Here is a 25095-nt window from a genome sequence, read left to right as displayed (position 1 = left end):
ACTTTCATGCTCTGTTTCTCAGCTCACCTTTGTTGTTGCTGTCCTGCAGTGGACCACAGCTCATTAGCGCCATGACGCTGTATTTACTCCTTTTATTTATGTTACTAATATCTCATAGAGTCTGCAGGGTTAATATAGCTGCGTACTGGTTGGTTAGGGACCACTCATCAGCAAGGTATTTGTATCAGTGTAGCCATGTGACAGACAAAAGGCTCAAATCTTTGAACCAATCTTTACACTACGGTATGATCCAAAGAGGGAGTGAGGAGGAGGTCTGGCAAAGGGAGATGCAGAACATTAGGTAGTTTAATATGGTGTTAGGTCATTACTGCAGTACATAAGGGGATTAATTTAGCATATTATATTTCAATGTCATCACTTGATACAGCCTGGCCCATATAAATGATTAACAAACAAGCGCCAACATCATCCTCTTTTAAAAGCGCGACTGGCAGGCCAGCACCTGTCCTTTTGAAAAATACATTAGTGCCCAATTTGAGCCAAAACTACTTTGCTAATCTATCTATCTCTCTCTCTCTCTCTTTCATGTGAGTGTGGGTGGATATGGCAGCCTACACCCACGCCTGGAGATATCCTGACAAATTTATGGCTGCAGAGACCTCTGTGACATCCCAAGCCTCCGTCCCTCGCTGGCACCCACCTCAAATCCACCTCAAAATAGCACCCTGGCGTATTCTAAGCCCTCACACATTTTTGGGGTTGCTTCCAGGCAGGGGTCGCATAGCTCCAATCACACAAAACCAACAACCTAATACATAGCAGGAGCCACGAAACTGACAGCTGAGCCACAGGCGCTGTGTGTACTTCAGGGTTGTGCACTGAACAGAGGCAAAATGCAGAGAGGGCTGCGTCCGACCTGCTGATGCCAGTGCTTCAGAGGCGAGGCTGATTTCTGTCCAGCTCACAGTCTATAATCCACAGTCTAGCTACAATCATACAGCACTGCCCGTTAATGAAAGACACATATGCTAACCAGCAGGATACTTACATGTCCATACTGTACAAATACTCCTGCAATCAGAATTCAAGTATTATGTAGTAGGGAAAATCAAATCAAAAGATTTTTTTCAGTGATATATTATTGATGCATTAATGTGTAAACAGCATTTTGTTGTACCTGCTGCAGGTGAATCTAATTTTTACACTTTACATACTAACTAGCTATCTAACTATATAAAGTGAATGATGATGGTTTTCTAAGATCTCTGTCTGAAAAGAAACTAGTAACCACAGTTGTCAGATAATATAGAAGTAAATGTTTCACCTCAACTGTACTTAAGTACAGTACTTATATAAATGTAATTTGCTACTTTGACCTTAACATTGTTTCATAACCTTCATGAAATACAATTAGAGTATACATAGTGTGATCAAGCAACAATACAAAAATACTTTTCAGAAAAATGTCTGTTTTTGTTAATAATGTTATTTGACTGTGATCACCAATTCACGGTCATAGCCTACCTGTTTATGTACTACTACATCACCGACCATCACCTCAGCCTTGTTAAACTAAAGACACAACAGTTCCAAATATAGTTCCAGATAAAGCCCAGAACAATACCCATTTTCATTTGCCGACATCTTTATTTACAGCAAACTGACAGCTGTTAAGAGAGGGTCAGAGTTATTGCGCTGGATGCTGTGAGGTTGTAACAGCTGTGCAACTGTTGAGAGCATCTAGGAAACAGGTGCAAACATGGAGGGAGGGAGGAGCAGGTCTAGAGGGACGGTGGCCTGCTATGCATTATGGACTTAGGGGCACCAGATAATGCAATAGCAGGTAACCTCTGGGTGCTGACAGCAGGTCTGTCATGTACCAGTGTCATGCTTCAACACTAGCTGTTGCTACTATCATCTAGTGGGAAGGGAGACCGTCACATGGGCAACCAAGATACTGTCAGTGAATTCTCCAGAAGTGGGGTTTGTTCTACTACAGCCACGCTAGTAGGTTGTGAGTCTGTAATGCTAAATGCTAATGTCAGCTTACTAACATGCTGATATTTAGCAGGTTTCTTCTTTACCATCTATTTTGTTATTTAGCATGAAGTACAGCTAAGGCTAATGGGAACGTCATTAGTTTTGCAAGTATTTGGTCATGAAAGTGTTGGACAAATTAAAAGTTTGACCTGATGATCATGGCGCTAGATGAAAGGTTAAGGGATCGACAAAGTTATTCCAATTCATCCTGAGGGGGTCTTGTACCAAATTTCAAGACAATCCATCCAACAGCCATGTAGCTACAGCGTAGCTAAAGAAACAGCAGAGGTGAGAAAAATAAACAACACCGGAATATAATGAGATAAATTCTCTTATGAGAAATGACTGTATTAATTGATTGTGGATTTTTAAGTAATTTGCTATTGTGACTGACAAACTAAAAGCAATAACTTGGCAGCATTTAGCTTGGTGTGAATAGGGATAGAAAATGGAGTCTGCAGGCACTTAGCTACAGACTGGAAAGTTTAAAAAAAGAGCCTTTCTAAGGAGAAGTGCTGACAACTCCAAAACCCAGAGCTGTCTGTCACAGCTGACAGAGACCTTCGATGTTCCACTGATTTACTGTTGGCCCTGCAACTCTTTTCCTCTATCTCTGTCTGGTATTCTCTCTCTCTCGCTCCCTGTTGTGCAATGCTAAGCAGAATCATGCCCAAACCGCTCACAGATCACATCGCTCTTCCAGAGGCAACAGTTTTACCACACACCAGCCGACACAATGCATTCACAGAAAACTGTACCACGATGCCTGTGAATCATAAGAAACAGATTAATTTGGTCTAGAGACATATTTTAAAACCGCGTGGGCTGGTGTGGCCGGACTCTCAGCAGATAAACAGTGGTAGCATTGTTGGGAGGAGGCTACATTTTTCTGCCCTTCACTTTGTCTTCTTTCCGCCGAACACATCATCATCCTGCTTCTACTCAGAAAACAGAAGAATAAACAGAGAGAGCCAGACTGTTTGCTCAAGTTGAATCCATTAAAGTGCACACTGTGCTGAACAAGGATTTGTGGCCCTCATTGAAAATTCCATCTTGCATTGGTATGTCTCAGTAAACATTAATTACAATCAGGATCTTGCTCTGTGCTGGGCTGGGCTTTCAGATGCTAGTGGAATAAAATCTCCCTAAAAAATATTTTCAGTCCCCAGTTATTCAGAATGTTTTTAAAGACAATTTTGCCTCAGGCCTTTGTCTGGAAACCATTTAGGCCTGACAAAAAAAAAAAAAAAAAAAAAAAAAAATCGCTTCGCCTCTATCTCCATATTTTGTTTGACAACAAAATTAGAGTTGTAATTGAGCAGCAAGTGTTGACAGTGGTCTGACCTCAGGAGTGGTTTAGACAGCATATGTTCCACAAAGAGCTCCTTGGTGAGGGACCAGGCTCTGTTTATTTGTTCTAAATGAAGCCTGCAGTCGCATTAATGGCAGACATCTTTAACAGATCTCTCTCCCACACAGAAGAGAACAATAAACAGCAGGCTTCTAGTTTCTGTCAGAGCTCACTCTAACTCCAGTCCTTGCGTTCGTAAAAGCCACAGCCGATGCACGACACAGCATCTTCTCCTTTATAAGTGTCTTTATCTAATTGCCAATTTTTTTAGGTACAGCCACACATTGTAATGCAGCCCAATACAAAAGCCCTTCTATGAATACTACTAACAATGTTCACACACTCAGGAGAGTCTGTCTCTCTCCTCCTTCTCTGGGAGCTTAGTGGAATACCCTGGAGTTCATATTAGTGGATGACATCTGAGCTCAACTCCCATGTCTGTGGGATTGGAAGTTGTTTTGAGATCCCCGATGTTCCAGTAGTCCTCTCTGGTACCTGAAATGGAGACAGCCCATGTTGCCCAAGTCTGCACATTAACCAAGGGATTCATTTCCTCATCTGAAGAGACATGACTGTCAGTTTAGAGTTTTGCTGAGGAAGTGCTAATTTCTATTTGCCTGCCATGCTAAACCTACAAATGTTTACCAATTTAATGCTGTTGAAGGGAAGAGCTAAGACTTGCACTTTGTTCTCGTGATATCAGTTCACAGAAAAGCTGAAACCCTGTGTCAGTAACCTTAGCTGGGGAAGCTTTTTCCCTGATCTCATAGCCAAAGCCTCCAGAGAATCTCCAGTCTATTAGCTCCTTATCCCTCCCTTCCTCAGCTCTGAAGACTTTAACAGCATTAGCTTCTCCAGGAGCAGTAACACCACACTGTGTGATACCCCCATGTGTCTCCAGTGTCGAGGCACCTCACAGCAATGAATTCACAGCAACAGGCATGCGTGTTGGACATGCCCCAGATGGGAGTCCAGGGCGCTGGGCCCTGACAATGATGGACGCTCCCCTGCTGGCCCCCCTAGACTCTCCGTCATGTCAGCAGCTCTCTAAAGCTAAAGCCAGGAGGGGTGTTGGGTTACACAGCCTGGACATCCCGCCGTGTGGAGGGTCTTGGACTGGAGCTGTTTTATTAGTGCTAGACTCCCAGGGGTGGCTGTAGAAGGGGAGTGGGAAGCTAAACAGAAATAAAGGTTGGGGGAAGAGGGGGTGGGGTGGGGTGGGGGGGGGACAAGTGAGCAAGCCAACTATTCTGGCTGTGAGAGCATGACATGTGTAGTCTTTCAGTGAGAATACCACAGTGTACTGATATCACCTCACAGTAACACAAACCGCTGCTTTAACAAGCGGTGATTGAGCAAAAGGCCAAAAGCAGGCGGGAGGCGGGGGAACGTTGTTAAGCTGCCTCTCTTAACATCTATATTTCATGCCTGTCTCATTTGGTTTATGAATTTTGTATTACAAGTTGTGAAGTCAAAGCAAGTGCGCATGTAAATATAAATAGAGTGTATATATGTAGTGATGTCATGGTGCATGGTGTGTGCGGTTAGCCGAGACATAAACCCCTGACTCCTCTTCCAAGATAGACCGTCTGACTGTGATCCTCTGTGAAATGGTAGCAATCTGGGGTAATTGGGCTTAGTAAGCTACTGAATGTTCTGAGCTCCTCTTACAGATGCAAGGCCATAGAAGATCAGCTGCCAGACCACAGAGATCAAGCACTTACACATGTTTACAGAATGACAGAGTGCAAGAGAGAAAAGACGGAGGCAAATAGAAGAGTGACAGGTATATAAACAAAACATTTCAAAGCAGAAAGGGAAAGAAACTTGCTCTGTCCTGTCTCCTACCTTTGCTAGTATCCATCCGTGCGCCATTCATACTCTGTCTGGTAGGGGCAATGTGCTCTGTCTCTTCTCTCTCTAGTCATAATGAAGCCATTTACTAACAGAGAGCTGCAGTGACAACACTCTTCCACCCACAGTAGCTCTGATTACAGCTGCGCCTGTAATGGCTCTTAACTGCTTCTGTGTCTCGCTCTCACTGCTCACTTCTCACCCCAGCAGCATGTGGAAAATCTGCTGCTTTTCTGCTTATGCAGCCTGTGTGGCCTAAACGTTTGGACACCTTCCCCCAACGCCGCGCCCCCCAAAAACACCATCACTATCTTTACGTGCACATGAGGATGCGGCGGTGGGATCAGTGGCAGCAGAGTGTCCCATTTCTAGCTCCCCAGCTATTGCCCCTTTAGAGAACAAATCTTTATATATCCCTGAGAGTGTGAGGTCAGGCTGGAGGAACGTAATGGGAGAAGAGCAGGGTCACGGACTCGATGACGGGCATGCAGGCACAGGTGACCACCAGAAGGGGTGGGTGGATAGCCGGCCAAGGGGCCAGACTTCTGCTGCCAGGGGCCTGTGCAGGGTAGCCCTCAGGGGGACACTCATTGTCCGCGGCTGACAGATCCTCTGCAGGTTTAGCTGTCATGCCAAGGCTCACTGAGGCTTTGAAATAACAGCACCGTGTAATGAGGATCCATCCAGCCCACAGCAATTGGTCAGTGCACATTGTCACAATGGTGTAAAACTACACCGAGAGACAAGGCAGCTGTGGAGCGAGCCAGACCATTTGACCTCAAACATGTCACATATACGTAAGCTGGCTGATGGGACTTCTCACAGGACCTGATATCTCTACTAGTGAGGAGTGAGAAATGGTAGGTGGCCATTCTTTGTGTGCATGTTGTTCCCTAGAGAGACACACAGAGTGAAGGAGCTGCTGAGAGGCCCACAGCGCCTTACATGTCAGCTAGCATCTCACTTCCTCAGCGAGCCATGAAACCTGTCAGTCCTGTACCGGTTCCTCGCAGCAATGTGCATATTTCATTGATATCACAGTCTAGACAGTATGTTGAAGATTGGAGGGAAAACGCCACATTGCCAGTATCATTAGGTGTTATTACTAGTATAGTCTGACAGGGTATGTGCAGCTTCTGTGATTGTTGTCCCGTTCTTTTGTCTGAAGTGACCAAATCATTTTTAAACATTTTTGATATTTAAGCAAATTGTTGAATTTTTTCACTGTGGTGCGAGTAGTACAATTTAGGTAATTTGACACTTGACCAATGAAATATCAGAAAATCATGTCATCAGACTTTGTTACACACATTTAAAACTTAAAGGTGCCCTGGTGAGTTTTCATGTAAACAATAGTTTTGTTTACATCCAGTGTCTCTCACCAAAATGCATTGTGTGTATCCTTAAACCAATTATTAAACTACATTTGAGGGTTAACATTTTACACTGCACTGTAACTTTTATTCTTTTTTTCTGTCTCATTTGCTTCTTTTTACTTCCAAATTTAACACTTTTTAATTGTTTTTATATTTTTTTACTTGTGTTGCTTTTATATTCTGTTTAGATGCCTTTTATGCTCTATGTAAAACACTTTGAATTGCCTTGTTGTTAAAATGTACTATACAAATAAACTTGCCTTGCCTTAAGGTCTAACAAATGTGTTGAATGTAGTTCCTTCCACATAAAACATTTGCAAAGCAGAATTTTTGAAATCCTATTTTAAATCATTGTTTACATAAACATTTGCTAGATTTCAGTCTTATTCTTCACTGCATTTGTGGGTGTATTACTATATTTCTTGGCTTGTTACAGCCACTACATGGCTATCAGCGGTGTAGCGTGACACTGGCAGCAGGAATGTGTGCTGTGTCACTTGTGTGCTTGTACACGAATAATACAAACAAAACAGGAGCCCACACGTAAAAACATTGCTTAGTAGTACCACTAGTGGTCAAAAACTCCACAGGACACCTTTAAAGGACAGAAAATGGTCAACAGAATTCCAGCAGTTTGACGACCACTAATAGTAGCAAGCTGGTAAACATGTCAAGGGGCAAGACGCATCGCTGCTGTACTATAACTGTTTTTATTAACTTCAACCCCTCCTCACCCTATATGAACATTTGACATTTGTGGCTGAAAGGCACTGCAGTCAGAGTGTAAACCACCATTGATTCCCATTTGAGAGAAAAACTAAAAGACTAAACTAAAATGCTTAGCATGCAGCTTAGTCATAGCTCAGCTCAGCTTCTTTGACTTGTGTTGCTGCTTGAGGCTGGAAAAATGAACTGTTTCGTGTTGCACCATTGTGGTTAGATAATTACAGCTTATCTATTAACAAAGCCGGATGTTGAAATTCGACCAAAAGCAGGTGACGGGTTGAACACTTTCACTTGCGGTTTGCCCCAAAACACTGCTTAATGTCCCACAGTAGCGCATGCACTACAACGTCTCACCACAGGGGATCTGTGACAAAGTAAGTCTTCTGAAAATGTACACAAAGTACACGCATCTTTCCATAACAGTATCTACTGACTGTAAATTCAAGTCATTTGTCAAATCGCCAACCTGAATCCATGTAAGTTAACTTATTTAAGTCTGAACAAAAGTAAAAACAACTAGACCCTCCGAACGCTCCGACTGCGCCTCAGAACAACTCAAGTATTTCACAACACAGTGACTGTCAACATGTGTTTCTTGTCAGTCCCTGTGACAGCTTTGGGGGAACAATAGACAATCGCACGTTGAGCTGATAAACTTCAAACTCATGCTTAAATTTCAATTACAGTCACGTGATTATAAAAAGTCCACACCCGCTCATAAACACCTTCTCCTTTCACCCTCTTTTTGTCTCTCCCTTATTCACTCAGACTTACACAGAAAATTCTACCAGTCAACAAGTCCAATGCCACCCTGGTTGAGGTGCATGCACTGCAGCTCTATGTCAGCTGCTTGGATCTGTTCAGTGTTGGCCTGTCCTCCATGAGGCCCTGTCAGCCTGTCAGCTAAGCCCAGCAGACTGTACCACACCAACCCGTGGGGGGGGGGGGGGGGGGGGGGAGGCTGCTAATTGTATAGCTGGCTCCTCTGAGTTGATAGATGGCCTTGGCTCTCTCCTTTTTTCTTTTGAGACTCACCCAATGCAGTAAGGGATGTTGACGCTCTGCTCATCTGTTGTGTCGAGTGTAGAAAAACCCTCTTTCTTTCTTTCTCTCTTGCTCCTTCTCTTTACTCTCCCCCTCCCTCCCTTCAGCCAGCAGGCAGAGTATGAGTGTAGCTGGCTTGCAGCAATAAGGAGAGTGACAGCTTGAGCTGACACGCTGACACCACCATGATTTCACAAGGGAGAGAAGCATGGAGCGCTGGAAAGAGAAATCTGTCCCCAGAGAGTCATCAGTCTGTGCCTCTTTCACTCTCTTTCAAATGGGGCCAACTGGTTTTACACACATCCACACCACATATTCAGGCTGCTCGCGAGGATCAGATTCAATACAGCCTGTGCCGCGTATTAGGACGATATAAGAAAAACTCATTCCAGGGGGGTAATAGCTTGAATGCATGGATCAAATGTCTGAGAATCTGGTGAAGTATCAATTTGCATGTAGCCTTTTCTCTTCTTAAATCTTCACCGGCATTACAGAAGCAGCCAATGTGTCTACGTGCGTGTGTGTGCGAGCGTGTCAAGTGCCGTCTCATTACCCCCTTGCTCAGGTTTCACTGCAGTCGGATTAGCAGGACACCCGGAGCAGAAACAGAGCTGTTAATGGCTGTCTCTCCTCTCCACTATACTTTCATCCCTCCTTCCCACTGGCCTGGAAATGCTGTGTGGTCTGCTGATGTGGTGGTAAACCTACCCATCACTCACAAAAAGGGAATCAGAGAGATGTAACCAGGCCTAAGTTCTCACCCTCTTCTCTCTGCTTGCAGTCCTCTTTCTACAGAAACCTCAGTGAAGCCACATCAACATGCTTTTCAAAATAACACCACAAATTAGCTAAGGGCTGTTGGCAAGCTTCATGGTGACGAGCTATGGCTGTGGGACTGCGATACTTGGCGAGGGAGGGTTAGTGTAGGGGAGGCTGGTTGGGATTTAGCTGTTTATTTGAACTTCACCGTCGTCCAAACAGTCAGCTGCCTCTCTGCTCCCTCGTCAAGCCTCAGAGCTTAAGCTGGGATTGTGGTGGTGGTGGGGAGAGAACAACTTGATATCCCCCTTTGGGCAGCGGCTGCCCTAGGCTTGGGTTACTTTAGGGGAACAATGCAGCCTCTGTCCATGGCCTCCTACTCAGAGTAGACATGGGCTCAGACAGGCTCGCTAGTGTCAGGCATGGCCAGGGGATTCATACATCACAACACCACACTGCACACTGACTGAGCGCAGGGTTTAGGGAAAAAGCTTCCAAACACAGCTTCCCAGCTTTGCCTCTAAATGGCCCAGCAGAGCCCCCAGTCTCAGCACACTAAGAGCTAAACCAGACGTGCAGCCGGTACCGGCGCAACGGCCTGTTTGCTCTTGGCTTGAAAGGCCTGAAAAAGCAATCCCTTCTGGGATTTTGGTTTTTGTACGACAGTGTTTACAGTAAAACCTGACACGTGGAATAAAGAGGGAATGCTGGAACCCCGAAATCAAATAGCTCCCGCCTGGAGCAGCTTAAGCTGTAACAGATGGTGACAGTCCGACGGACGCTGATGGGTTTGGGCAGGCTTCTAAGAACTGTGGCCAACAGCCAGAGATGATGAACCAAAAGATGGTGATAAAATGGAACATTGTGCAGTTTGTTAGCCTTTGTTTATATCAAATGCACATGCTTTGAGATTTCCTTTCCAGGATACATATATAACTTTACGCACGCACATCATCCAACACAAATTAACCATGTCCTCTCCACCCACTCTGCCCAGAAGTCACAATCTATCTTGAGATCACACCCAACACCAGGGGGCGATGTTGCACTATAGGTCTGACAGCCCCATCACAACTAGTACCTGACCCTGTGCAGTCAGTAGCCTGTGGAAATATAATGAAATGTGGGTTGAGACAAATGAAAGCCAGGCGATGTGTGTGCAGAGCAGAAACACATGCAAGGGATCTGTGGACTGCTGCTAACAAACCAGGATCCTGCTCTATAGTCCTCTCTAATCTGCCCTGCGGCTCATCAGGGCTTTATTTCTGCCCTGCATATTTATGAGAATCACAGAGTGCGAGAGGGGGAAAAAAAGATAACCTCTTCTCTTGTGGGAGCAATTAAAGCCTTGCTTTCATCAATCCTGATCAGAGTCCTCATGCTCTTTTCTCTCTCAGCTTTTTTTGTCTTTAAAGGCTGTGTTTACACTTTCCCTTCCACAGCACTGACCCTCCTCTGGGTCAACAGGTGCAGATAGGGAAACAGAAAGACTCCTTCACACCCGACCTCTTCTCTTCTCTTTTTAAAAAAAAAAAACAACAACAAAACACCACAAGCTGTAAGACACCAGTAAAGTCTGATTCCAAGCTTCTATATACGCAGTTCTCTCTGTGACAGTTGAGAATTACAGAGATTATATTTACCATTTATTTTATGTAGAGAAAAACCTGAACATGATGGCAATGCCCTGCAGTGTCAGAAGAACCCAACAAATGCTTTAAACAGCTCAAACGTTTTTAACACGGGTGGCCTTCTGGCATTGTTCTATCCGATAAACTCTCCATGACCACATAATCCCAAGATGGATGGTTCTGTAAACTTTGAGCTGTCATTCACCCTGCTGATCAGAGCTATGCATTTTTTTTCTTTTAAAAAGAGACCAAATCCTACTTCATGCTGCTCAAAGCAACACCAACACCGCTGGGGTGAATCGTTTCACAGTGAACAGTAACATCATAAGCAGGGAATCTTATCCGCTGTGTTAATCCCATCTCCTTTTTAGTACATGTGTCTGCAAATCTGCTATGCTGCATTTCTGGGACAGAGCCCTCAAGTCATTCACCAGAACCAAAATCTGTTCGCTAGAATGACATCATGAGGCAGCAGCACTTAAAAATACTGAAATTTGGAGAGGCAGCGAGATGGAAATGGCTGGTGGGGGAAGACCTTGAGAAGGGAAAATAACTGTCACAGACACACATGGTAGATCATGATGGAAGGGTGAATCATTCCACACCAGCAGTCCTGCTGTTATGCATGCACACATGCATTCACACACTCATATGCACATGCACCTCTAAGCCACCATGAGGCCTCATTAAGGAGGCCTGCTCTCTCTCCCACTTTGGCAATGTCACCTCTGCCGCAGGGACCAAAGACTGACACAGGCATAATTGGCCTGAACACACCAACAGTGCACTGGGGATGCCTGGGTCTTGATAAGTGGTGTGTGTGTGTGTGTATGTGTGTGGTGCTTTGACCCTGTTAATGCTGCACAGTTGGCAGGAGAGTGGCTGATGTCACATTGGATCAGTGGATGCTAGTGATGGTGATGGTGGGAGAATGTCTCCTGGGATGGAGAGGCCGGTGCTTTCAACACCTTCACCCGCACATCCACTTCTACCAGTCTTTGTTCCACCAGTCACCAGGCATCTCCAACATATGTCAATGACACAGTGACAATAAAAAAAAATATGATTTGGAATGGAAGAGTTTGTGATGTGTATGTATCATGACTGTTCATCTACAGGAATTGCAGCTTTCACACAACCATTCATATAAGGATATAATTGTATTTAATAGGAGCTAAAAGGTGAAAAACCATAACCATCACTCTTAAAACTGGGTTTTTCCTAATCAGCAAAGACAAAGAAATCTTGTTTAATGTCTCATCATGATCCTCAATTTGCCTTTATATAAAAAAAAGCAGATTTCACTTACATAAATCCTTCTACCTCATCTAGACCAACAACAAATATGCCAAGGAGCATTACCTCCGAGACCTGAGAGAAACAGACATGTACAGTCTACAGTTGCTCACCATTTAGTCCCGACTGGCTGTTAAACCGCCACATATCTCAGTGTGGCAGACGTAGGGGGGCCAGCAGGAAAACTAAGGTCTTTCACTTTGATCTCTGGAGTGCAGCCCATTTAAATGTTTGTGTTTGAGATGTAGACCTTTAATTTTGGCCTGATGGGTTCCAGGCTCTTTGGGTTTAGCGTGGCATGTCGGATATAGGATTGTGTACACAGTCTCCCGCCAGCTCTCCCGGTGCTGAAATAAGTGCATTAAGATGGATGGATTTACTTAGTCTCTAACCTCAGGACTTGGGGAACAAACTCTGAATGACCTCTTTGTGTTGCTGGAGGGAAGGGATGAAGACTGGCCCACACTGCTCTATGTGTGTGTTTCTTCAAGCACCAACAGACCCATTCACAGCATCTCTTCAAAACTGATCCTCAATCAACAAATTTCTACCAAGTGGGCCCCAACTACACCCGCAGTCTCACATACAGTATTTAACTGCCTGACTTGTGTGCCAAAAATTACATAATTACATCTGATCACATATGTTATGATTGCAACAGGTGACTCTGGTGTGATACGAGGAGGAAAAAAAGACATGAATTATGGTAAAAAGTTTATCTTATATTAGTCCTCTAAATTGATTCATTACATTCAGCAAACTTAACATTTTCCACATTTTCTACAAAAGTTGTGTTCTCAGTCTTAAGAAAACATTCTGTGCACACTTTAAAAGTGCAAATACATAAGGCTGGAGAAAAACTCATTGAAAAGCAAAGTAGGAAGTCTGGAAGACTGAGATCAGGACCAATAAAATATGATCAATTCAAAAATGATAAGTGAGTGATTTTGAAATATGTACATCTGGAAATGTTGCCATATTTCTCTGCCTACGGACACACACAGCCTGTGTGAGCTGTAGACATGGGGGCTGAGGCATTGTTTGCAACAGCCAGGCAGTAAATCAGCCAGTGCTACCCTTGATTTGTTAACCTTTGTTTGGCTGTGTCAGCAGATGAGGCATGGCTGGAACGGCCCCTTTCATGGTCATGAAATACAGCCTTTCTCTCTGTAGTTGCAGCCATGGAGAAGAGGGTAGGGGGGTGGGGGGGCTTCCCTCTGTGCAGCACAGGATATTGAGCTTCCTTTACCCCTTAGAGATACATTAAATGCTCCTAGCGGGGGACGGGGAACCAACAGAAGCAAAGACCACTGGGGAAACGGCTGGAATCTGTTTCAGTGTTGTATCATTCAGACTTAAATCCTTCAGATCCCTGTCTTTATTTCTCAAAACATACACGCTTATTAAATATCAAAAAAGGGCATTTTGATTTGAGTTGAGCTTATGTTTGAGCCACAACAACAACAATGCTTTATTCCAGCAGTTAAATCTGCAGGGAGGGGCAGTGACCCCTCAGTGACCTCCCAGCCCCTGCCAGGGAGAAAGAGACTGTCCTTGACTGCAGCCGTTCCTCAGAGCGCACAAAAGGCCAATGGTAGTCAGGTCATCTTTCCACTGCGCATCAGGTCAAGTTCCACAGGCAGCCCTGATTTCTTGACACACAAACCCACACAGACGGCAGAGGTCAGCATGAGGGCAGTGCAGGGAGCCTGGGGCAGTAAACCAACACTGGTGCTGTGAAAGGCCAACCTTCTCTTTCCAGTCCACTGAATGAGTTAGGGAGCTGCCTGGGTGATTTGTGGCGTGATTGTTGCTCTCTATATCACTTGAGATTACAGCAGGTGGCGGCCCACAGCCTGGAAGTACACACAGCTCTATCACCAGTCCTCCCTCTCAGGAAACAGAGAGAAAATGAGGCGGAGAGAGAAAAAGAAGCCCTCAGCTCCCTCCCACACAGCAGTAATACGCTCACAGGCAATTTTGCTGCCAGCAGAGCTCTCTATGACAATCCAGGGAGCTCTTCAGCTCTGATATCTGCCACAAAAGTTCACCTCCACTTTTCTCTTTCCACTATTTTTTTAAACAATGCCATCAGCACTGCAAATTACACCTTCCACATCGCACATTATTCTCTCCCCTGGTGACAGACGCACTCAAGCCCGACACACTTCACCAGCGGCGCTCTTCACGCTGGCGTCAGCCCTGGGTCTCGCTGTAGCACCGCTTCATTTTCACATTAACTCCAGTAAAGCATGGTGAACTCAGCGCTGTGCTGAGGGGGGGAAACTGAGAATCACTACACTGTGCACTTCAATTCACCCCCGCACTGAACTCGGTCTCACATCGTAGACACAGCTGCAGGAGATGTCTCACGAGGGACTTGCTCCTCCAATATATCAACCAGATTAATTTTTTAAGAAATAAATCTCTAGTGCTCTTTCACTGCACCCTTTAACTGGAAAAATTACATGATGAAGTCATTTCTAATTGTTACCATGTGAATTTGATAATGTGTATGTAGGTAAAATTAAAAATGCTTCAGGATTGTATTATCGTTGTATTTTTACTTATTCTTATTTTCCATTTTCTAATTTTTCAATTTTAATCCAAAACATCTTTTCTATTCTAAATAGATTCCACCTACAGAAGCACACACCAGACTCAACAGTTCACTGATGAGAAAAAATTTCAAGCCTTCTCTTATAAATGGCACAGCAGAGCTTTTTAAATGTCATATAGCATTATCTTAATCTGGCTGCTTGGGCTATGCCCAACAAACAATGCACAGTGAGCTTAGTCTGTGCTCTCTTATGACATTGCCGAGTCTCCAGGATGGCTTGTGGATTGACAATATCATAAAGAATTGGAATGTAACCAGGTGACAAGATATGACTGCCCTGGAACACGCTTTAATCATTTGATAGATCTGTCTGCAGGCTTTTGTGGTGACACGCTGTGCAGGTTTGACATCAACAGTATCTGTGCAACTCAGCACTTCAATCCACTCCCTCGACAGCAGTCACAGCCTTAATAAGGCTTGGTTACCGATTTCCACCCTCAGCACCTTGAAGGCAGCTTAGACTTTGGGAAAGTTGTTTATGTCACTAGTGGCCAATAGACTACGCCGGAGCTTTTGACTGGTGTTTACTCTCCTGCAGAGCAAATGAATCAGGTTAGCTAGCTGACACCTGCAGGCGCATTGACAGCCGTGGTAATTAGAGCTAACACTTAATGACTCTTAGTTAATGAAATCCATTCCTGGACAAACTGAACCCAGAGTAAGCAGGAAGGAAGGAGAAAAACAGAGAGGCAAGAAGGGAGTGATGGCGACTTTGAGCTCAATATTAGACAACTATGTACAGTTGACACCAATGGCCCCAAGGTGAAGCTGACATGGGGGGGGGGCAGGTCTAAAAACACAAAAGCCGCATTCTCATCAGCTGGATTTTCTTTTTAAAATGCAGTATAGGTAGGCCTCAGGCGAGAGAGAAAAAAAAACACTATGGCTTTTGAGAGTGCATGAAAAATACACTGTAATTATTGAGTAGGTGAGAAGGCTGTGAGATTAAAAGATGAGGGACCAGCACTAAGTCTTCAAAGAAAGCCGAGGTTGCCCTGGGCTGATTTCCAGTCTTACTGCAGAGAAAAAAGCCAACAGTCAGTCATTACCAAAGCGGCACATCAGCAGCTGAATTACAATGGACTTCTCAGTTTTAAGGTATTTTCAGTGTGTTTTACCTTTGTTCCAAACAGTCACAATGTTATTATAATAACAGTTGTGTGTCTGAAATATGCTTTGGCTCATCTACAAAGAATCATATATATGTCCTGCCAAAGAAATGTCAGTCTATTTGATGTACTCCAGTCTGTTATTATATTAGTTATATATTATATTATATATAGTCATTAAAGCTTGATTTATCAAGGGCATCTTTTTCCAACATTTGGCATGTTTATGTCTCTACCTGACATTTTTCTGAACTGTAAGTAAAGCTGTATTGTACTGTACTGTCTATAGATTTCAACACTGCAGCATCACAGTTATAGTTTCATTGCTTGTGAATAGTAGCCATAACTATTCTTTCATCGCAACTAGCCGTTGTTTTGTTTGTGTGAGTTGTTTTTGCTGTCATGGCCTGTCATGGCTCTCTCAGCTATATGCTGTGCCCTAATGCACAATAAGCAATTTTATGTGTAGCAGCAAGAAAACGCACACACTATCAAACAAATGCACCTGCCTTTGGGCAAACATTGACACTCATCGTCCCACAAGAGAGCCTCTCTTGCTATTTTTTTGTTGGAGTTTTGTTGGAGTTGTTGCTTGTGCTGGGGTTTGGTTGCATTAGAGGCTGGTAATCCCCTCCGACAAAAACCCTCCCAACTCTTTTAATCTCAACACCACCCTCCATAAAAATACCAGAGGACCCTGCTCTCCCTGCACCTGGATTCTTTTACTCTCCTTTTGCAATAGGCATTAGCATATGGCAGGAGAGGAGGGGGGGGACGGCGATGGTAATAGAGAAGAAAAGAGGAGATATTTAAATGGAAATAGGGGCCAAGAAAGTGGACTATCATGCAGCAGGGAGAAAGCGTATTTTGTGTACTGTTTCCCCGGTCAGGTCCTTTCATGGAGGGGGAGAGAGGGCGGCCCTCTGTTGATTTAGGCCGCACAAAGGGGGCCTTAATCCTTTCAAGGGAACCAAATCAGTCCACAGAGAAGCACGTTCAAAAGGAAACCTCCCTGTCAAGCATGGCCATTGAGTCCCCCCAATGGATGCCACAAATCAAGCCCTGAAGGGAATCAAAGGCCAGAATGTGGGAAATGTGTTTGGAGGTCTGCGCAGAGGAAAGTGCAGGAATCGGCCCAGTTTCTGCCACAGCCCTGAAGGGGTCATAACCCTCGTATCCAAGCCTCCCTCCTGCCCTGCCTGGTAACTCCCCCCCATTACAGAGGAATGTCCATTCACGCGGGGCACCTCCATTATCCCTGAGCCGGAGAAAATGGGTCTGCTTTTAACAGCAAATTAGTGACTTGATAATGAGGTCACATGTGGTGTTGGCACACTGAGGCCATAAACAGATGCCTTTCCTGCCCTCACTTCATTCCCTGCCGCATTAGTACATCCTCCTCCTCCTCCTCCTCTGGCTGCAGTACAACTCCTGCCACATTTTAGCACATTTGCAACAAAGGGTCACCAAAACAGTACAACGTTCAACACTTTTTCATGTCACATGACATGAAAAGACGAAAACCTACATGATGCATGACATAACGATTTCACATTTTAATGATTCCCTCTAATGAAATACTGACAGAGAGACATTTCATTTCATGCCTATGTGCGCAGAAAACGCTCAGTGATATTTCGTATCTGTGCACCTGAGTAACTTGGATCACTTCTCTGTTAATGTGATGCATTATCGCTGCTGCGTTATTTTAAATGACCACACAAAATGACAATCACCGCACAGGGACGATGCATACCAATTTCTAGATAGTAATGACATCAAGAGGATGGCAATACACTTGTGCCATTCTGATATTTACATCATATCAGCACGGTAGAAAAACAAGATAAAAAAATGTCTGTACCTTTAATCGCAGCTGTGTTGAAAAATTTCTCTGAGCCGGCATCGGAGACCTAGAAAAGAGGAAAATTAAATGAGCAAAATATCACATAAAGTGCAAAACTTGAATGCAAAATCATTTTCCACCAAAATGTCCAAACCTGCTCCTAGACAACATTTCTGTGGTCAATTGAGAGCAAAGGTTACCATGGTCATGGTAAATAATTATTATACTTAAGTCATCTTAAAGAAAACCTTGTTCCTGAATTCATCCTGATAAGATTCATTAGATGTGGTTTTAATATATATCTGACAATTTGTTCTTGGTCCATGCTCTCACTTTTACTGACACAAACTTCAAGATCAAATTTCACAACATTTAAGTCAAGACACATCCAGTGTCCACACCCTGTCACGCTTAAATTATGTCCACAATTATTGAGTTAACCTCAGCATCATGATCAACACTTGATATGAGACTGAAACAAAACAAGTGGCTCTTCATATTCAGGCCACTTGATGGCACTGTTGCTCCGTAACAAAACAGCCCCATCCCTTCTCCCAGCCTCCCCGGCAGGATAAAATGTGCAGTGATGGATTTAAACATGAACTGGATAATAAAAGGCTTATATTGGTGAAAAAACTAAGTCACATATAAATTGTGTTTCAACTAAGATATTTAGGTGAAAAATTATTATATTACGAAGTGGATACAGGTTACAAGGACGGGAAAGAAACAGGACAACATCCGCTGAACTACACATGGGAAGAAGACTGACAGGTTTCTCTGAATAAAATAAATCTGATAACTGGCTCTGTGGACTCACTCGCCTCTGATTTATTCAATGATCCATTCTGAACAACAGCACATATGAGACTGGCTCTTTACACTTATATTTTCTTGTCTTACAATAACCTTAACGTCAGGAATACTCAATATCTGCGTCCAGTGACAGCTTAGTTGTATGCGCACTCATGTCTTTTATCCCGACACATCTGTTATTAATGCTGCAGGAGAAGCTTCTTATTGTAATAACAACATAACAATAAAAACAGGAAACAGTGCGAATGAATAAACTAAATAGTTGGTTTATTGTTAAGACATAAAAGCTTGCAATAAATCAGGTATTCATTCACTGACAGAATGTAAACAATGAACGCTGCACAATAAATGACAGCATAATAGGTGGCATGACAATGGTAACTACTATAAAAATTCCACTCAGACCATTCTGCACACGATCACACACAATGATAAATTAAAAAAAACAAACTTAGATTATAATCGGCTCGGAGCCGGCGCGCATACCTTTGATGTGGCAAGGTTAGCAAGAAGGCAAATAAGTCAGGATATTACTTTCGCGGTCTGGTAAATATGGCCTCGTTTCACATTCTGCTTTTCAAATGATATAATCCACACAAGAGGCGGCGAAGTCTACTCCGTTTAAATTGGGGACAGCCATGCGGAGAGAAGAAGCCTTTCCAAGAAAAAAAAAATCCAAAGCCTCTCACAAAGCTACTGCGCCGTTTGGACAAAGGGAACCATGTGTCTCGCCACTGAGAGCTTCAACAACACTGAGACGACGAGAGAGAGAAAAAAAAAATCCCTTGATACACCTTTCTTTCCTTGCTCGGGACACAATGTAATTTTTTTTCACGTATATTCTCCTGTCGGAAATATCCGTGAGAGGTAACAAACAGGATCCGGGAGGGTTTGTGTGTTGGTGCGCCGAGATGGGCTGCGTCCGACGGAGCAAACCAATCCAACAAAGCGCACGGCCAGTTTCCTCTGTGGAGAAGGGGAAGGAGGCAAATCACAAAAGCAGTGAGCAAAAATTCACACAAGGTATAAGCCCGCTTTCGCTGTGTTCAGCTGCAAAGCCTGTCTGCCGTGCTCTCTCTGACGGATCCCGATCGTGGGCACACAAGAGCCTCTCCCCATCCGCTCCCAAGCACCAGACAAACTCCCATTCATCCAGCGACGGACTGCCAGAGTGCTGCTGCTGCTGCCTTCACGGTCAGGTCCTCCCACTTCCTGATTTCCAGGCGGACTTGGATTCAACCTCAGTCGTGCTCCCTCAGAAGACAAACACACTCGTGTTTTTTGAGCTTCCGAAAAGCTTGGAGCTCGGTTGCAGAGGCGCACATCAGCGCTTTACCTTTTGCATAAATGGCGCGCAAAAGGAGAGACAGCAGCGCACCATAGCTAGATAAGGAGGCAGAGAGAGAGAGAACAAGAGGGAAGAGGAGAAAGGAGGGAGGGAGGGGAGAGCTGAGGCAGAAAGATATTCTTTCTTTCACTCTGTACTGAGTGAGATGATGTCAGCCGCTAATGAATTCCCCAGTAGGGTGCTGCTACCGTGAGGGGAAGAAAAACAAAACGCTCCTTTATGAGCAGCATGCATCTCCACGCAGCCCACAGGCGCTGTCTTCCAGTTGGATCAACTCCCACTCCACTGGCCTGAAGGGAGGTCAGCTGGTAATAGAAAAAGCACTTTGGGTCATTCAGCCTTCAATTTGAGCTTTGAGCTCTCTTGGCCTACACTGACAGACCTATAACCTCGCCAGCTTCCACCCCTGACATTGCAAACATAAATCATGACTACCAAGTTTATAATTATGTGATAACTTTACCAAGCCCTAGAGGGATCTTGCCTGAGCAGGCCACCACGTAGTTGTTTCCTAATGTTGATGCAACAGTGTGTGTGTGTTTCGGAGGGATCACACAGCTTTAAGGTGGGACACTATCCTGTTAATATTCACACTGCAGGCCTGAAAGTAATGTTTACCTGAAAGGTAACAACTCTCACTCATCCTTGCCTCCATTACTGACATTGAGTGAATCCCAATCCAATGCTGGACATTCCTGGAAAATCCTCTTAATAGTGCAAACCCTTGCATCCTATAGCTTGTCTAATGAGAATTAACCCACTGGCTGGGAGGTCAATGGATGTACAATAGAGTCACATTGCAAAGTCTTTCCCTGCCAGCTCAGCCCGAGCAACCACAGAGCAGAAAACAGACTTAGCTCATAGCTGAGATGCTAATCCGTCCCTCGGTAACAGAGAGACCGAGGGTCCGTTGGCTGGGACCGGCCATACAAACATGAAGTCATGGGAAATGGGATAAACAGTTGCCTGAGATTCAGACCAGCAAAACAAATCCTCACACATCAGAGTTGTCACAACAGCCTGTTTCTCCAAACCGCAGTCTGCTGCTCACTCTGGTTAAACTGAAAAGTTACATTAAGTAGAAGGTTATTTATCCATATCAGCTTACAATGGACTTCACATGGCTGTTGGTGGACACACTGATGACATACAGAACAAAGAATGTGAAGTACCATTAAGGGGTGGGAGGTACTGGCCTCAGGTGGCCGGTTAAAGTCCAGCCACTTGGTTCAGCTACAGAGGATAAAGGCTCGGTCACAAAGAGCCTGGGAGAAAGAGCAGCCTGCATGACCATGTGTTCATCAAGTTAGAGGCTCCTGCTATGCATCCTTGTGTGTTTCACAGATGTATGCATTATGCATTAAACAACTTACTAATGAAATAATTAGCCTTTGGCTTACTGTTGCTCATTGGCTGTGGGAAAAATTCTTTGATAACAGTAAAAATATTTAGCTGTACAGTGCCACAGATCATGCATGCATATAAAAGAAATGCAGTAAATCATGTCTAAAATTAGTTGCAAATGTATGAACTGTGGTTACATTTCATTAGATCATTAGATCACAGGGAGTCTTATGTGTGAAGCAATGATTGTGATGAAACATCAAGAGCTTATTGTGGTTTGGCTTCAAACGCATGACATGACTGGCTTCAAGATATGTATTTACATGACTGCCACCAACGGAAAATGGCTACCAGTCCTTTTTCAGGGGCCTGTGCAGCAGCAGCAGCAGCAGCAGCAGCTATGAACGAGCCGCTGTTCTCCATTTTAAATGGTCATTATCAGATTTGAGAGCGACCACAAGTCTGTGATTACAGCCACACTGCCAAACAATCGGCGTCCGGATCTCTCAGTGCGCATTATTTTTAATTCAAATGAAACGCTGACAGAGATGAACACGCACATTATAACAAGAACCCTGCACAGTTTCACATGGAAAAACAGTCTGTGCAGGAGAACGAGACTGAGATCAAACACAATGTCTGGATGTATGCTATGTATCTCAGTAATTGCTGTCTGGGCACGTAAGTTCTGTCTATAGACCATCAGCTTCACACTGACATTTTGTCATCTTTTATTCCTTTTTTTGGACGCTGATTCTCCACTTCAAAGAAACCAGAGGCATGTTTGTCTCTTCCCCCCACAACCATGGTTTAATTTTACAGGAACTCTCTCCTAGATTACAATCACAGGGGACTGGCTCGGCTTTATGAGCCTTCCTGCCATTATGCCAAATCTACTCTCATTTAAAATATTACTGATAAGTGTAACATGAGTGCTGGCAATGTAATATGTTAAAAGCTCTTATTACATTTGCCTGTTGACTCTGAGCTCTGTCTTTGCTTTACGGGGGCTACATTTTTTTCTCATCTGTTTAAACCAGGATTGAATGCAGAGGCCAGGAAATGGAACAAGAATTTTCTTAATGACATTGAACAGAGTCATTATCAGCAGTGAATAGCGCTTATCTCAGGTGGGTGTATGCTTCAGAAACAGTTTCACCTCACAGAGACATCAGAATGGGACAGAGTAACTCTTGAGCTAGACAAAGGATGAAAGGATAAATATACAGATGGGTGACATATAAAAGGAAAAATCAACATAGTGTCTTAGTAAGGTGATGGGCCAACACATGCTGCTAGAACAGCTTCAGTGCACCTTGGCATTGATCCTACAAGTCTCTGAACTCTTCTGGAGGGATGAACACCATTCTTCAAAAAGATATTCCCTCATTTGGTGTTTTGATGATGGTGGTGGAGAGCGATGTCTAACATATCAGTCCAAAATCTCCCATAGGTGTTCAATTGGGTTGAGATCTGGTAACTGTGAAGGCCATAGCATATGATTCACCTCATTTTCATATTCATCAAACCATTCAGTGACCCTTCATGCCCTACGGATGGGGGCATTGTCATCCAGTGACCCTTCCCTCTAAGGGGACAAGTGGACCCAAACCATGCCAGCAAAATGCCCCCAAAGCATAACAGAGCCACCAGATCCCCTCACTGTAGGGGTCAAGCATTCAGACCTGTACCGTTTTTTTCTTTAATTTGTCACCCGTCTGTAAGTTACCAAGACAAAATGTCGTCAGCCAGGCTATGTGAGGCTGTACTTGAACATAGCAGTGCTTTGAACTAAATGCTAACAACAGCATGCTAACAGGCTCACTATAACAATGTTAACATGCTGATGTTAAGCTGGTATGTCTTAGCTATGTCTTAAGTCTTAGTTTAGTGTGTTACAAACCAAAGTATTGGACAAATAGAAAATTTTGACCTGATGATGGTACTAGATGGAAAGTTACTCAATTGATCTTGTGGGGAGCTTGAATGTTTGTATCAAATTTCTTGGCAATCCATTAAATAGTTGTTGAGACATTTCACTGAAACCCATAAATGTTAACCTCATGGTGACACCACAGTCATTAAGATACATCGCCTGGGAACCATGAATATCTGTACAAAAATTTCTGCCAATCCATCTAGCACATGTAGAGATATTTCACAGGATAATATTGACCTGCTGGTGGCACTAAAGGGAAACTTGGGGGATAACCAAAATCTGCAAGATTCATCCTCTGGGGACCCTAACCCTAACCCAAAAATTGCAAAATAGTTGTTGAGATATTTCAGTCTGGACCAAAGCGGTGGACCGACCAACACACTGACAGACCGACATTTCCACACTGCTTCCGTGGCTAAAAGTAAGAGGTAAGTTATATATTTGGCTTGGTAAAAATATTACACATGTTAAAATGTCTTAATTCTCATGCTATATTATATTTTCACATGGTTATCCATCCTGAGACTCAAAATACACTTAAAACAAACAGGCGAAAGTAAAACACCAAACACATCATTCCAATTAACACCTTAAAGACTTGGTTATAAATGATTATCACTTGCCAATTTCATCAATATTTAAATTTTCATAAATCATAACAAGTGTCAGGCAAACAGTTAAAGATGTTTCATTATGTTTCAGTGGCAACATGTACAGTATGTTTACACACAGTAATCTGACTATTGGAATTAACAAAATAATGCTTGTACTGTACACAGCTCAAAGTAAATAAAACCTATTTAACATGGATTTTTTTTAAATCCTAGTCTTCTTAGAAGAGGGGGCGAGATTATCTCACATCCTCCTTATTGCTTAAGATCTGAAATGTCCAAATGTTGCCATGCATATCTAAAAACTATGAAATATTTCTAATTGCACACATAAACCCACACACTTGCGACTGCCAACATCTCCTCTCCCAGCTATTTGAGGGCGGAGTGACGTTGTTTTCTTAAATTAATTTTATTATTATTTTTATTATTTTTACAGTCATTACATCCGACCTTATCTCCCAGAGCCTGCACTGGGTTGTCAATGACAACTGGCTCTAATCTCTTCCCCCTCCCGACAAGCAGCACTGACAGGCCCTTTCTTCCCAATTCCTCAGACACATAGCCAGACATAAATTAATCTGTCACTCACTGCTATTATTAATGTGGGGATGACACACGGCTGTACATGCAAACACACACACACACACACACACACACACACACAGACAAAGACAAATGCACCCAGCATTAAAAACCGCTAGACAAACTGGGACACTATAGCATTCCAAAAGTGCAAAAAGCCTTTGGAAAAGCTGACAGTCTTGTCTGTTAAACTGCATCAATCAAATATCCTGACAGAGAGAATGAGAGATTTAAGGACTTGAGAATTTCCATCTGCATCGCCACAAAGGCGCACTTTTCAATATTCAACCTGTAAATAACAATGCCAAAAATGAATCTCTGCTTTGCATGACTTCCCCCACTTATTTCAACCAGTGCTTATCACGCAGGATGTGATTGGCATTCTGGGAATAGTTAGGAAGATTGACGGACGCAAGGGATGAAAGTGTCTATCTGATCTAATGACGATACCTCTAAAAGCAAATCCTTTGCGTTATAATAAAGCTTCCTGAGCCATGAGATATGAAACTTACATCATATGTCAGCCAGGGAAGCAGCAGAAAAGTATTTCTTCCGGTTGTTAAAAGCCTGTAGAGACTATGTTATCTGCTTATCTGTATCTACTTATCTCCCCGTGGTCTCTGAAAGCAGGCCGGGGCCGTAGGAGTTCAAGATAAATGGCCTGATCAATGGCAGACATTATCTGGATCTGGTAGGCAATAATCAGATCCAGTTGACATTGCGGGTGCAGAAAGAACTGGCCTGTCAGCGGGAACAAACCTACTTCACTGGCCATCAGTCTGATGTTGCTGCTGTGGGACTCGCTTTGGAAAACAATGCAGACAAGAAAATTGGTTTAA

General features: G+C 43.6%; 1 protein-coding gene across 24 annotated transcripts in view; it reads right to left on the bottom strand.

The window, feature by feature from the left end:
• The window catches only part of auts2a (activator of transcription and developmental regulator AUTS2 a), a 480371-nt gene that overhangs the window by 17299 nt on the left and 437977 nt on the right, over nt 1–25095 (bottom strand). For 23 of the 24 annotated variants that reach the window (XM_042430283.1, XM_042430285.1, XM_042430284.1 and 20 more), the window contains one exon: nt 17632–17680. In XM_042430283.1, coding sequence (XP_042286217.1) covers nt 17632–17680 — 49 coding nt within the window. Of the gene's footprint in view, nt 1–17631; nt 17681–18915; nt 18946–25095 lie in introns of those variants that run through there. The other variant, XM_042430304.1, reaches the window with a different exon arrangement.

Source organism: Thunnus maccoyii, chromosome 13, assembly GCF_910596095.1.
Source record: "Thunnus maccoyii chromosome 13, fThuMac1.1, whole genome shotgun sequence".
Lineage (NCBI taxonomy): Eukaryota > Metazoa > Chordata > Actinopteri > Scombriformes > Scombridae > Thunnus > Thunnus maccoyii.
The sequence above is the reverse complement of the archived record's forward strand: the minus strand, read 5'-3'. Positions and strand labels throughout refer to the sequence as shown.